The sequence below is a fragment of the Bombina bombina genome, chromosome 4 (genome assembly GCF_027579735.1).
Source record: "Bombina bombina isolate aBomBom1 chromosome 4, aBomBom1.pri, whole genome shotgun sequence".
Lineage (NCBI taxonomy): Eukaryota > Metazoa > Chordata > Amphibia > Anura > Bombinatoridae > Bombina > Bombina bombina.
In genome coordinates, this window is record NC_069502.1 from 496,383,404 (window position 1) to 496,399,595 (window position 16,192).

Genomic DNA, 16,192 nt, shown 5'->3' on the forward strand with positions numbered 1-16,192 from the left:
ATTGGGGCACACCGGAATTGGATCTGATGGTATCTCATCAGAATGCCAAACTTCCTTGTTACGGGTCCTGGTCAAGGGATCCCCAAGCACTACTGATGGATGCTCTAGCAGTACCCTGGTCATTCAACCTGGCTTATGTGTTTCCTCCTTTTCCTCTCCTGCCTCGTCTGATTGCCAGAATCAAACAGGAGAGGGCTTTGGTAATCTTGATAGCACCTGCGTGGCCACGCAGGACTTGGTATGCAGATCTAGTGGAAATGTCATCTCTGCCACCATGGAAACTGCCACTGAGACAGGACCTTCTCATTTAAGGTCCGTTCCAACATTCAAATCTAAATTCTCTGCAGCTGACTGACTGCCTGGAGATTGAATGCTTGATTTTATCTAAGCGGGGATTCTCTGAGTCGGTCATTGATACCTTGATTCAGGCTCGGAAGTTTGTCACTAGGAAAATTTACCATAAGATATGGCGTAAATATCTTTATTGGTGCGAATCCAAGGGCTACTCATGGAGTAGGGTTAGATTTTGTCCTTTCTCCAAGAAGGATTGGAGAAGGGATTTTCGGCTAGTTCCTTAAAGGGACAAATTTCTGCTTTGTCAATTTTACTACACAAGCGTCTTGCGGATGTCCCAGACGTTCAGTCTTTTTGTCAAGCTTTAGTCAGAATCAAGCCTGTGTTTAAACCTGTTGCTCCGCCATGGAGTTTGAATTTAGTTCTAAATGTTCTTCAAGGGGTTCCGTTTGAACCCATGCATTCCATAGATATTAAGCTTTTAGTTTTTAGTTGCTATCTCTTCTGCTCGAAGAGTTTCTGAGCTTTCTGCGTTACAATGCGACTCGCCTTATCTTTTATTCCATTCTGATAAGGTGGTTTTGCGTACTAAACCTGGATTCCTTCCTAAGGTTGTTTCAAATAAGAATATTAATAAGGAAATTGTCCTAATCCTTCTTCTAAGAAGGAGTGTCTGTTACATAACTTGGACGTGGTTCGTGCCTTGAAGTTTTACTTACAATCGACCAAGGATTTTCATCAAACATCTTCTCTCTTTGTTGTTTGTTCTGGAAAGCGGAGGGGTCAAAAAGCTACGGCTACCTCTCTTTCTTTTTGGCTGAAAAGCATCATCAGTTTGGCATACAAGACTGCTGGACAGCAGCCTCCTGAAAAAATTACAGCTCATTCTACTAGAGCGGTGGCTTCCACATGGGCTTTTAAAAACGATGCTTCTGTTGAACAGATTTGTAAGGCGGCGACTTGGTCCTCCCTTCATACATTTTCCAAATTTTCCAAATTTGATACTTTTGCTTCTTCTGAGGCTATTTTTGGGAGAAAAGTTCTTCAAGCAGTGGTGCCTTCCGTTTAGGTATCTGTCTTGTCCCTCCCGTTCATCCGTGTCCTGTTGCTTTGGTATTGTATCACACAAGTAAGGATGAATCCGTGGACTCGTCGTATCTAGTAAAAGAAAAGGAAATTTATGCTTACCTGATTGATTTCTTCTACGATACGACGAGTCCACGGCCCTCCCTGTCATTTTAGACAGATTATATTTTTGTTTTCAAATTTCAGTCACCTCTGCACCTTTTTAGTTTCTCCTTTTTCTTCCTATACCTTCAGTCGAATGACTGGGGGGTGAAGTCAAGGGAGGAGCTATATAGACAGCTCTGCTGTGGTGCTCTTTGCCACTTCCTGTTAGCAGGAGGATAATATCCCACAAGTAAGGATGAATCCGTGGACTCGTCTTATCGTAGAAGAAATCAATTTTTCAGGTAAGTGTATGTGTGTGTGTATATATATATATATATATATATATATATATATATATATATATATATATATATATATATATATATATATATATATATATATATATATATATATATATATATATATATATAAAAGAACAGAGGCAGGGCGCATCCCCTCTAAGTGTAATATGTTTTTAACAGGCACAAATTTATTAAAATATACAATTTCAAACTCACACATTCAAACCTCAAACATGTGAGGTATGTTCAGGCACTGGGAGAACAACTTTCTGGGTCTCTCAAGGCAAATCTGTAGCAATGTATTTGATACAGCTCACTCGGTCTGGAGGTTTTAGATGTTAGTTCCTCACTAATGATGTCCAGTAACAGAGACTCCTACGGTCCCAAAATTGTCCCCAGAAGGGATTAAAAGTGTTCCAAAAACACCAACAGTTAATAGTTCTGTTCAAAGTATATGTAAATACAGTTACCACCACGCTCAGTCTTCTGAACAGCTGAGGCGCAAGAAAAAAGCCGGCTTGCTTGCGGTTGCGATAGCTGAAACGGCTGACGTGGTGACGTGATGCGGTGGGCGTGGCATCACGTCAGCCGTTTCAGCTATCGCAACCGCAAGCACGCCGGCTTTTTTCTTGCGCCTCAGCTGTTCAGAAGACTGAGCGTGGTGGTAACTGTATTTACATATACTTTGAACAGAACTATTAACTGTTGGTGTTTTTGGAACACTTTTAATCCCTTCTGGGGACAATTTTGGGGACCGTAGGAGTCTCTGTTACTGGACATCATTAGTGAGGAACTAACATCTAAAACCTCCAGACCGAGTGAGCTGTATCAAATACATTGCTACAGATTTGCCTTGAGAGACCCAGAAAGTTGTTCTCCCAGTGCCTGAACATACCTCACATGTTTGAGGTTTGAATGTGTGAGTTTGAAATTGTATATTTCTCTTGTTAAGTGTATCCAGTCCACGGATCATCCATTACTTATGGAATATATTCTCCTTCCCAACAGGAAGCTGCAAGAGTCCACCCACAGCAAAGCTGCTATATAGCTCCTCCCCTAACTGCCATATTCAGTCATTCTCTTGCAAGCCTCAACATAGATAGGTCGTGAGAGTCTGTGGTGCTTTCTACTTAGTTTATTCTTCAATCAAAAGTTTGTTATTTTTAAATGGCACCGGAGTGTGCTGTTTATCTCAGGCAGTATTTGGAAGAAGAATCTGCCTGCGTTTTTCTATGATCTTAGCAGACGTAACTAAGATCCATTTGCTGTTCTCACACATTCTGAGGAGTGAGGTACTTCAGAGGGGGAATGGCGTGCAGGTTTTCCTGCAGATAAGGTATGTGCAGTAAAATATTTTTCTAGGAATGGAATTGACTAAGAAAATACTGCTGATACCGAAGTAATGTAAGTAAAGCCTTAAATGCAGCGATAGCGACTGGTATCAGGCTTATTAATAGAGATACATACTCTTATAAAAATGTGTTTTAAAACGTTTGCTGGCATGTTTAATCGTTTTTTAACGTACATTGGTGATAACACTGTAATGTTGGTATAGCCTTAAATGCAGTAAAAGCGACTGGTATCAGGCTTATTAATAGAGATACATACTCTTGTAAAAATGTGTTTTAAAACGTTTGCTGGCATGTTTAATCGTTTTTTAACATATGTTTGGTGATAAAACTTATTGGGGCCTAAGTTTTTTCCACATGGCTGGCTTAAATTTTGCATAGAAACAGTTAACTGAAGCTTCCCACTGTTGGCTGTGGCAGTTTGTTGTGTCTGTTTTTAAAAACGTCTGTCGTTTTTTTTTTTTTTATCTGTTTTTTGCATTAAGGGGTTAATCATCCATTTGCAAGTGGGTGCAATGCTCTGTTACCTTATTACATGTACTGTAAAAATTTTGTTTGATTTACTGCCTTTTTTTTCACTGTTTTTCAAATTTTGACAAAATTTGTTTCTCTTAAAGGCACAGTAACGTTTTATATATTTGCTTGTTAACTTGATTTAAAGTGTTTTCCAAGCTTACTAGTCTCATTATTAGTCTGTTCTAACATGTCTGACATAGAGGAAGCTCTGTGTTCATTATGTTTTAAAGCCATGGTGGAACCCCATCTTAGAATGTGTACCAGATGTACTGATTTCATGTTAAACAATAAAGATCATTTTTTGTCTTTAAAAACATTATCACCAGAGGATTCTGTCGTGGGGGTAGTTATGCCGACTAACTCTCCCCACGTGTCAGACCTTTTGACTCCCGCTTTAGGGACTCGCGCTCAAATGGCGCCAAGTACATCAAGGGCACCCATAGCGTTTCTTTTACCAGGGGATTCTGTCGAGGGGAAAGTTATGCCGACTAACTCTCCCCACGTGTCAGACCCTTCGACTCCCGCTTCAGGGACTCACGCTCAAATGGCGCCAAGTACATCAAGGGCGCCCATAGCGTTTATTTTACAAGACATGGCAAAGGTGGTGAATAATATTCTGGCAGCAGTATTAGTCAGACTACCTGAAATTAAAGGAAAGCAGTTAGCTCTGGGGGTAGATACAGAGCATACAGACGCTTTAAGAACCATGTATGATACTACCTCACAATATGCTTAGTCTGTGGGTGATTTTTTTTGACTCAGGGAAGATGATTTAACCTGATTCTGATATTTCTACATTTAAAATTTATGCTTGAGAACCTCCACTTGTTGCTCAGGGAGGCTTTGGCTGCTCTGAATGAATGTGTACAATCGCAGGGCCAGAGAAATTGTGTAGACTGGATAAATAATATGCAGTGCCGGTGTGTACTGATGTTTTTCCAATACCTAAAGAGGTTTACTAAAAAAATTTTAATAAGGAATGGGATAGACCAGGTGTGCCGTTCTCTTCCCCTCCTATTTTTTAGAAGAATGTTTTCTAATAGTTACCACCACACGGGACTTCTGGCAGACAGTTCTTAAGGTGGAGAGAAGAGTTTCTACTCTAGCTAAGCGTACCACTACCTCTGACGAGGACAGTTGTGCTTTTTAGATCCAATGGATAAAAAATGTTTATTCAACAGCGTTTTATCCTGCAGCCCCTTGCATACATTGCTTCTGTCACTGCTGCTGCGGCGTTCTGGGTTGAGTCTCTTGATGAGGCTTTACAGTTAAGCTACTCCATTGGATGAATATATTTGACAAGCTTATGCTAGCCAATTCCTTTGTTTTCTGATGCCTTGTTCATTTGACTAGACTAACGGCTAAGAATTCTGTTTTTTACTATACTGGCGCGCAGAGCGCTATGGCTTATATCATGGTCAGCTGTCGTGACTTTAATAAATAAGCTACTTAACTTCCCTTCAAGGGGCAGACCCTATTCGGGCCTGGTTTGAAGGAGATTATTGCTTATATCACTGGAGGAAAAGGTCATGCCCTTCCTCAGGATAGGTCTAAATCAAGGGCAAAAAAATAATAATAAATAAATAAATTTTAATTTTCGTACCTTTTAAAAACTTCAGGGCAGGTGTGGCATCCTCTTCCTCTAAGGCAAAACAAGAGGGAATTTTTGCTCAGTCCAAGGCGGTCTGGAGACAATCGGACCTGGAACAAAGATAAGCAGGCCAAGGAGCCTGCTGCTGCCTCTAAGGCAGCATGAAGGAACGGACCCCTATCCGGTAACGGATCCTATAGGGGGCAGACTTTCATTCTTCGCCCAGGCGTGGGCAAGAGATGCCCAGGATCCCTAGGCATTGGAATTTATATCCCAGAGATATCTTCTGGATTTCAAAGATTCCCCCCCCAAAAAAAGGGGAGATTTCGCCTTTCACAATTATCTGCAAACCAGATAAAGGAGGCATTCTTACATTGTGTACGAGATCCATCCAGTTCCAAGAGAGGAACAGGGACAGAGTTTTTACTCAAATCTGTTTGTGGTTCCCAAGGAGAGGGAACCTTCAGACCTATTTTGGTCTAAAGATCTTAAACAAATTCCTCAGAATTCCGTCATTTAAGATGGAAACTATTCGTACCATCTTAACTATGATCCAGGAGAGTCAATAGAGGACTACAATGGATTTGAAGGATGCTTATCCTCACATTGTGATGCATAAAGATCACCATCGTTTTTCAGGTTTGCCTTTCTAGACAGGCATTACCAGTTTGTAGCTCTTTCCTTTGGGATATCTACAGCCCCAAGAATCTTTATGGAGGTTCTGGGGTCGCTTTGGCGGTCCTTAGACCGCGGGGCATAGAAGTGGCCCCTTATTTAGACGACATCCTGATACAGGCGTCAAACATCCAAATTGCCCAGTCTCATACGGACGTAGTACTGGCATTTCTGAGATCACATGGGTGGAAAGTGAACAAGGAAAGAGTTCTCTATCCCCAATCTCAAGGGTTTCCCTCCTAGGGACTCTGATAGATTCTGTAGAAATGAAAATTTACCTGACGGAGTCCAGGTTGTCAAAGTTTCTAAATTTCTGCCGTGTTTTTCATCCCATCCGCGCCCTTCGGTGGCTCAGTACATGAATGAAATTGGCTTAATGGTAGCGGCAAGGGACATAGTACCGTTTGCACGTCTACATTTCAGACCGCTGCAACTATGCATGCTCAGTCAGAGGAACGGGGATTACACAGATTTGTCCCCCTGTTAAACCTGGACCAAGAGACCAGAGATTCTCTTCTCTGGTGACTATGTCGGGTCCATCTGTCCAAGGGTATGACCTTCCGCAGGTCAGATGGGACAATTGTTACAATAGATGCCAGCCTTTTAGGTTGGGATGCAGTCTGGAACTCCCTGAAGGCTCAGGGATAGTGGACTTAGGAGGAGACCCTCCTTCTAATAAATATTCTGGAACTGGGAGTGATATTCCATGCTCTTCAGACTTGGCCTCAGTTAGCAACTCTGAGGTACATCATACTCAGTCGGACAATATACACGACTGTGGCTTACATCAGCCATCAAGGGGGAACAGAAGTTCCCTAGCGATGTTAGAAGTCTTACAATATTTCACTGGACAGACTCTTGTCTATCAGCTATCCATATCCCAGGTGTTGAGAACTGGGAGGTGGATTTTCTAAGTCGTCAGACTTTTCTTCCGGGGGAGTGGGATTTCCTCCGGAGGTCAAGACCAAGCAGGAGAGGGCTTTGGTGTTTTTGACAGCGCCTGCGTAGCCACGCAGGACCTGGTATGCAGATCTGGTGGACATGTCATCCTTTCCATCACGGTCTCTGCTTCTGAGACAGGTCCCTCTACCTCAGGGTCCTTTCAACCATCTAAATAGAATCAATCTGAAATGGACTGCCTGGAGACTGAACGCTTGATGTTATCAAAGCATGGCTTCTCCGAGTCAGTCATTGATACCTTAATACAGACATGAAAGCCTGTCTCTAGGAAAATTGAACATAGATATGGTGTAAATATCTGATTGTTATGAATCCAAGGGTTACTCATGGAGTAAAGTCTGGATTCCCAGGATATTATCTTTTCTCCAAGATGTTTTTGAGAAAAGGGTTGTCAGCTAATTCCTTAAAAGGGGACAGATTTTTACTCTGTCTATTTTTTTGCACAAGGGTCTGGCAGGTATTCTAGACGTTCAGGCATTTGGTCAGGCTTTGGTTAGATCCAAGTCTGTGTTTAAAACTGTTGCTCCACCATGGAGCTTAAACCTGATTCTTAAGGTTCTTCAAGAAGTTCCGTTTGAACCTTTTTTGTTCCATAGATATCAATCTTTATCTTGGAAAGTTCCTTTTGGCTAGCTAATTCCTCGACTCGTAGAGTCTCCAAGTTATCTGTGTTACAATGTGATTCTCCTTATCTGGTCCTTCGTACGGATAAGGTAGTCCTGCGTACCAACCTGGGTTTTTTCCTAAGGTGGTATCTAACAAGTACATCACTCAAGAGATAGTTGTTCCATGCTTGTATCCTAATCCTTCCTCAAAGAAGGAACGTCTATTACACAATATTGGACATGGTTTGTGCTTTAAAGTTTTACTTACAAGCTACTACAGTTTTCATCAAACGTTCACCTTGTTTGTTGTCTATTCTGGACAGAGGAGAGTTCAAAAGACTTCAGCAGCCTCTCTGTCTTTTTGGTTAAAAAGCATAATTCATTTAGCTTATGAGACTGCTGGACAGCAGCCTCCTGAAGGGATTACAGCTCATTCTACTAGAGCTGTGGTTTTCACTTGGGCCTTTTTTAAATGTGGCTTCTGTTGAACAGATTTACAAGACGGAGTCTTGGTCTGCGCTTCATACTTTTCAAATTTAACAAATTTGATACCTTGCTTCTTCGGAGGCTATTTTTGGGAGAAAGGGTTTTTTACAGGCAGTGGTAACTTCCGTTTAAGTACCTGCCTTGTCCCTCCCATCATCCGTGTACTTTAGCTTTGGTATTGGTATTCCATAAGTAATGGATGATCCGTGGACTGGATACACTTAACAAGAGAAAACATAATTTATGCTTACCTGATAAATTTATTTCTCTTGTAGTGTATCCAGTCCACGGCCCGCCCTGTCACTTTAAGGCAGGTAATTTTTTCATTTGAACTACAGTCACCACTGCACCCTATGGTTTTTCCTTTCTCTGCATGTTTTCGGTCGAATGACTAAATATGGCAGTTAGGGGAGGAGCTATATAGCAGCTTTGCTGTGGGTGGGCTCTTGCAGCTTCCTGTTGGGAAGGAGAATATATTCCATAAGTAATGGATGATCCGTGGACTGGATACACTACAAGAGAAATAAATTTGTCAGGTAAGCATAAATTATGTTTTTAATAAATTTGTGCCTGTTAAAAACATATTACACTTAGAGGGGATGCGCCCTGCCTCTGTTCTTTTCTTTATCTTTTAGTGGATCCAGTTCCAGAAACCGTGTATTGTGGTGGCAGCAACCTCTACTATGTAAATTGAATCTTTGGAAACATCATTTGAATGTCATTTATACATCATATATCCTTTTTTATGTGGGGCGCTTTTTAGTGTGTTGTATTATTTATATATATATATATATATATATATATATATATATATATATATATATATATATATATATATATATATATATACTGTAGCACTCAGTGTAGTGTTTTTTAATGGTACACACGCAGGCGTTATTATGCTGGAAAAAATTGTGTGATTATTTTAGTATTGGACATAGTTTTTAAGATGTGGTGTTTTGTTTTGCATTTTAGGCAGGTCGTCTTGATGAACAATTGCCAAAACACATCCCTTTCACTGTTCTCTCAGGAGATAAAGGCTTTTTAGAGCTGGAGAACCAGTTTAAGAAAACCCAGCGGCCTGCTCACATTCTCAACCCTCATCATTTAGAAGGAGAGATGATGTGTGCTTTGCTGAACAGCATATCTGATACAACAAAAGGTACACGTTGCGCCAGTAAGAAGGTTTACAATTCAGACATATATGCTAGTTGCAGAAAATAAATCTCTTAATGGGCGTCATTGTTTCTTTAGCCTTCACTGGTTTGTTACTTTACTTTGTGTTGTGCATATACAGTATGAGTGTGTGTGTACAGGGCTAATTTTCACTAGTTCTTTATTGGCAAGAAATAATAGCTGACAAATAAGAAGTTCAGCATTTTCTTTAACAGTAAGTGGACTAGAAATGTATTCTCCTCCAAATGTCATAGCTCTGGGTACAAAAGTAGGGGTACACAATGATACTAACTCATGGTTAGAAATAAATACATACATAAAACATTATGTAAATCAAAATAATGCAGAAGAATGACCCTGATCTAAATAGCTTAAAATACACTGGTCAATGGCCATACAGGTTTAAAGGGACAGTATACACCAGTTTTCATATAACTGCATGCAGTAGACACTACTATAAAGAAAAATATGCACAGATACTGATCTAAAAATCCAGTATTCACAGCCCTCTACTCCTTGGTAGCGATTTTATTTCTTTCATGTAATTGGCAAGAGTCCATGAGCTAGTGACATATGGGATATACAATCCTACCAGGAGGAGAAAAGTTTCCCAAACCTCAAAATGCCTATAAATACACCCCTCACCACACCCACAATTCAGTTTTACAAACTTTGCCTCCTATGGAGGTGGTGAAGTAAGTTTGTGCTAAGATTTCTACGTTGATATGCGCTTCTCAGCATTGTTGAAGCCCGATTCCTCTCAGAGTACAGCGAATGTCAGAGGGACATGAAGGGAGTATCACTTATTTGAATACGATGATTTCCCTAACGGGGGTCTATTTCATAGGTTCTCTGTTATTGGTCGTAGAGATTCATCTCCTACCTCCCTTTTCAGATCGACGATATACTCTCAATTTACCATTACCTCTACTAATAACTGTTTTAGTACTGGTTTGGCTATCTGCTATATGTGGATGGGTGACTTTTGGTAAGTATGTTTCTTTCATGTAATTAGCAAGAGTCCATGAGCTAGTGACGTATGGGATATACATTCCTACCAGGAGGGGCAAAGTTTCCCAAACCTCAAAATGCCTATAAATACACCCCTCACCACACCCACAATTCAGTTTTACAAACTTTGCCTCCTATGGAGGTGGTGAAGTAAGTTTGTGCTAGATTCTACGTTGATATGCGCTCCGCAGCAAGTTGGAGCCCGGTTTTCCTCTCAGCGTGCAGTGAATGTCAGAGGGATGTGAGGAGAGTATTGCCTATTTGAATGCAGTGATCTCCTTCTACGGGGTCTATTTCATAGGTTCTCTGTTATCGGTCGTAGAGATTCATCTCTTACCTCCTTTTTCAGATCGACGATATACTCTTATTTATATACCATTACCTCTGCTGATTTTCGTTTCAGTACTGGTTTGGCTTTCTACAAACATGTAGATGAGTGTCCTGGGGTAAGTAAATCTTATTTCTTTCATGTAATTAGCAAGAGTCTGTGAGCTAGTGACGTATGGGATATACATTCCTACCAGGAGGGGCAAAGTTTCCCAAACCTCAAAATGCCTATAAATACACCCCTCACCACACCCACAATTCAGTTTTACAAACTTTGCCTCCGATGGAGGTGGTGAAGTAAGTTTGTGCTAGATTCTACGTTGATATGCGCTCCGCAGCAAGTTGGAGCCCGGTTTTCCTCTCAGCGTGCAGTGAATGTCAGAGGGATGTGAGGAGAGTATTGCCTATTTCTCTTGTTAAGTGTATCCAGTCCACGGATCATCCATTACTTATGGGATATTAACTCCTCCCCAACAGGAAGTGCAAGAGGATTCACCCAGCAGAGCTGCTATATAGCTCCTCCCCTAACTGCCATTACCAGTCATTCTCTTGCACCCAACGAATAGATAGGATGTGTGAGAGGACTGTGGTGATTATACTTAGTTTCATACCTTCAATCAAAAGTTTGTTATTTTATAATAGCACCGGAGTGTGTTATTCCTTCTCTGGTAGAATTTGAAGAAGAATCTACCTGAGTTTTTCTATGATTTTAGCCGGAGTAGTTAAGATCATATTGCTGTTTCTCGGCCATCTGAGGAGAGGTAAACTTCAGATCAGCGGGCAGATTAATCTGCAAAGAGGTATGTAGCAGCTTATTATTTTCTGACAATGGAATTGATGAGAAAATTCTGCCATACCGATATAATGTAAACTCAGCCTTAAATGCAGTAGCAGCAACTGGTATCAGGCTGTCATGTATGTATATTTTACACTTCAGTATTCTGGGGAATGGCACTTCACTGGAATTATACTGTATGCATAAAACTTTAGCCTAATTTGCAGGGACTAGCAACAGGCTTTTTAATAACACTCAATTTATTAATGTTAAACGTTTTTTGCTGGCATGTAAAATCGTTTAATTTTCTGAGGTACTGGGTGAAAAAATGTTTTGGGCACTATTTTTTCCACTTGGCAGTCATTTTATTTAATTTATGACAGTTTACTGATCTCTCTCACTGTTATGTGTGAGGGGGAGGGACCTTTTTTGGTGCTTTTGCTACGCATCAAAAAATTCAGTCAGAAGTTTGTCTTCCCTGCATGATCCGGTTCATCTCTACAGAACTCAGGGGTCTTCAAAACTTGTTTTGAGGGAGGTAATCACTCACAGCAGAGCTGTGAGATTGTAGTTGACTGTGATAAAAAAAAAAAAAAAACGTTTATTTCTGTATTATTTTTTTTTTCTGCTATCAGGGTTAGTTATCCTTTGCTAATGGGAGCAATCCTTTGCTAAAATTGTGTTTTTTACAAAGATTTGATGCTATAACTTTTCAGTTTATTAATTTTCAACTGTCATAACTTTTTCTGTGCTTCTTATAGGCACAGTACGTTTTCATATTATAGTAAATTACTTGAAAAGTATTTCCAAGTTGCTAGTTTATTTGCTAGTGTGTTAAACATGTCTGATTCAGAGGAAGATATCTGTGCTATATGTGCTAAAGCCAAAGTGGAGCCCAATAGAAATTTATGTACTAACTGTATTGATGCTACTTTAAATAAAAGTCAATCTGTACAAATTGAACATATTTCACCAAACAACGAGGGGAGAGTTATGCCGACTAACTCGCCTCACGTGTCAGTACCTGCATCTCCCGCTCGGGAGGTGCATGATATTGTAGCGCCGAGTACATCTGGGCGGCCATTACAAATCACATTACAGGATATGGCTACTGTTATGACTGAAGTTTTGGCTAAATTACCAGAACTAAGAGGTAAGCGTGATCACTCTGGGGTGAGAACAGAGTGCGCTGATAATATTAGGGCCATGTCAGACACTGCGTCACAATTTGCAGAACATGAGGACGGAGAGCTTCATTCTGCGGGTGACGGTTCTGATCCAAACAAACTGGATTCAGATATTTCAAATTTTAAATTTAAGCTGGAAAACCTCCGTGTATTACTAGGGGAGGTGTTAGCTGCTCTGAATGATTGTAACACAGTTGCAATACCAGAGAAAATGTGTAGGTTGGATAAATATTTTGCGGTACCGGCGAGTACTGACGTTTTTGCTATACCTAAGAGACTTACTGAAATTGTTACTAAGGAGTGGGATAGACCCGGTGTGCCGTTCTCACCCCCTCCGATATTTAGAAAGATGTTTCCAATAGACGCCACCACACGGGACTTATGGCAAACGGTCCCTAAGGTGGAGGGAGCAGTTTCTACTTTAGCTAAGCGTACCACTATCCCGGTGGAGGATAGCTGTGCCTTTTCAGATCCAATGGATAAAAAGTTAGAGGGTTACCTTAAGAAAATGTTTGTTCAACAAGGTTTTATATTGCAACCTCTTGCATGCATTGCGCCTGTCACGGCTGCAGCAGCATTTTGGTTTGAGTCTCTGGAAGAGACACTTGAATCAGCTCCATTAGATGAGATTACACACAAGCTTAAAGCCCTTAAGTTAGCTAACTCATTTATTTCAGATGCCGTAGTACATTTAACTAAACTTACGGCTAAGAATTCCGGATTCGCCATTCAGGCACGCAGAGCACTGTGGCTAAAAGGCAGGTAATTTTTCCATTAAACTACAGTCACCACTGTACCCTATGGTTTTCCTTTCTCTGCATGTTTTCGGTCGAATGACTGGTAATGGCAGTTAGGGGAGGAGCTATATAGCAGCTCTGCTGGGTGAATCCTCTTGCACTTCCTGTTGGGGAGGAGTTAATATCCCATAAGTAATGGATGATCCGTGGACTGGATACACTACAAGAGAAATAAATTTATCAGGTAAGTATAAATTATGTTTTGAATGCAGTGATCTCCTTCTACGGGGTCTATTTCATAGGTTCTCTGTTATCGGTCGTAGAGATTCATCTCTTACCTCCCTTTTCAGATCGACGATATACTCTTATATATACCATTACCTCTGCTGATTCTCGTTTCTGTACTGGTTTGGCTTTCTACAAACATGTAGATGAGTGTCCTGGGGTAAGTAAATCTTATTTTCTGTGACACTCTCTAAGCTATGGTTGGGCACTTTGTTTATAAAGTTCTAAATATATGTATTCAAACATTTATTTGCCTTGACTCAGAATGTTCAACATTCCTTATTTTTCAGACAGTCAGTTTCATATTTGGGATAATGCACTTGAATTAATCATTTTTTTTCTTACCTTCAAAAATTTGACTCTTTTTTTCCCTGTGGGCTGTTAGGCTCGCGGGGGCTGAAAATGCTTCATTTTATTGCGTCATTCTTGGCGCTGACTTTTTTGGCGCAAAAAATTCTTTTCCGTTTCCGGCATCATACGTGTCGCCGGAAGTTGCGTCATTTTTTGACGTTATTTTGCGCCAAAAATGTCGGCGTTCCGGATGTGGCGTCATTTTTGGCGCCAAAAGCATTTAGGCGCCAAATAATGTGGGCGTCTGATTTGGCGCTAAAAAATATGGGCGTCGCTTTTGTCTCCACATTATTTCAGTCTCATTTTTTCATTGCTTCTGGTTGCTAGAAGCTTGTTCTTTGGCATTTTTCCCATTCCTGAAACTGTCATTTAAGGAATTTGATCAATTTTGCTTTATATGTTGTTTTTTCTCTTACATATTGCAAGATGTCTCTCGTTGCATCTGAGTCAGAAGATACTACAGGAAAATCGCTGTCTAGTGCTGGATCTACCAAAGCTAAGTGTATCTGCTGTAAACTTTTGGTAGCTATTCCTCCGGCTGTTGTTTGTATTAATTGTCATGACAAACTTGTTAATGCAGATAATATTTCCTTTAGTAAAGTACCATTGCCTGTTGCAGTTCCTTCAACATCTAAGGTGCAGAATGTTCCTGATAACATAAGAGATTTTGTTTCTGAATCCATAAAGAAGGCTATGTCTGTTATTTCTCCTTCTAGTAAACGTAAAAAATCTTTTAAAACTTCTCTCCCTACAGATGAATTTTTAAATGAACATCATCATTCTGATTCTGATGACTCTTCTGGTTCAGAGGATTCTGTCTCAGAGATTGATGCTGATAAATCTTCATATTTATTTAAAATGGAATTTATTCGTTCTTTACTTAAAGAAGTACTAATTGCTTTAGAAATAGAGGATTCTGGTCCTCTTGATACTAATTCTAAACGTTTAGATAAGGTATTTAAATCTCCTGTCGTTATTCCAGAAGTTTTTCCTGTTCCTAATGCTATTTCTTCAGTAATTTCCAAAGAATGGGATAAATTGGGTAATTCATTTACTCCTTCTAAACGTTTTAAGCAATTATATCCTGTGCCGTCTGACAGATTAGAATTTTGGGACAAAATCCCTAAAGTTGATGGGGCTATTTCTACCCTTGCTAAACGTACTACTATTCCTACGTCAGATGGTACTTCGTTTAAGGATCCTTTAGATAGGAAAATTGAATCCTTTCTAAGAAAAGCTTATCTGTGTTCAGGTAATCTTCTTAGACCTGCTATATCATTGGCTGATGTTGCTGCAGCTTCAACTTTTTGGTTGGAAACTTTAGCGCAACAAGTAACAGATCATGATTCTCATGATATTATTATTCTTCTTCAGCATGCTAATAATTTTATCTGTGATGCCATTTTTGATATTATCAGAGTTGATGTCAGGTTTATGTCTCTAGCTATTTTAGCTAGAAGAGCTTTATGGCTTAAGACTTGGAATGCTGATATGGCTTCTAAATCAACTCTACTTTCCATTTCTTTCCAGGGTAACAAATTATTTGGTTCTCAGTTGGATTCTATTATCTCAACTGTTACTGGTGGGAAAGGAACTTTTTTACCACCGGATAAAAAATCTAAGGGTAAAAACAGGGCTAATAATAGTTTTCGTTCCTTTCGTTTCAACAAAGAACAAAAGCCTAATCCTTCATCCTCAGGAGCAGTTTCAGTTTGGAAACCATCTCCGGTCTGGAATAAATCCAAGCCTGCTAGAAAGGCAAAGCCTGCTTCTAATTCCACATGAAGGTGCGGCCCTCATTCCAGCTCAGCTGGTAGGGGGCAGGTTACGTTTTTTCAAAGAAATTTGGATCAATTCTGTTCACAATCTTTGGATTCAGAACATTGTTTCAGAAGGGTACAGAATTGGTTTCAAGATGAGACCTCCTGCAAAGAGATTTTTTCTTTCCCGTGTCCCAGTAAATCCAGTGAAAGCTCAAGCATTTCTGAATTGTGTTTCAGATCTAGAGTTGGCTGGAGTAATTATGCCAGTTCCAGTTCCGGAACAGGGGATGGGGTTTTATTCAAATCTCTTCATTGTACCAAAGAAGGAGAATTCCTTCAGACCGGTTCTGGATCTAAAAATATTGAATCGTTATGTAAGGATACCAACGTTCAAGATGGTAACTGTAAGGACTATCTTGCCTTTTGTTCAGCAAGGGCATTATATGTCCACAATAGATTTACAGGATGCATATCTGCATATTCCGATTCATCCAGATCATTATCAGTTCCTGAGATTCTCTTTTCTGGACAAGCATTACCAGTTTGTGGCTCTGCCGTTTGGCCTAGCTACAGCTCCAAGAATTTTTACAAAGGTTCTCGGTGCCCTTCTGTCTGTAATCAGAGAACAGGGT

General features: G+C 40.2%; 1 protein-coding gene across 1 annotated transcript in view; it reads left to right on the forward strand.

The window, feature by feature from the left end:
* ZNF451 (zinc finger protein 451) overlaps nt 1-16,192 on the forward strand; it is a 215,049-nt gene that overhangs the window by 155,717 nt on the left and 43,140 nt on the right. The window contains exon 13 of the mRNA XM_053710403.1: nt 8,924-9,110. Coding sequence (XP_053566378.1) covers nt 8,924-9,110 — 187 coding nt within the window. The remainder of the gene's footprint in view (nt 1-8,923; nt 9,111-16,192) is intronic.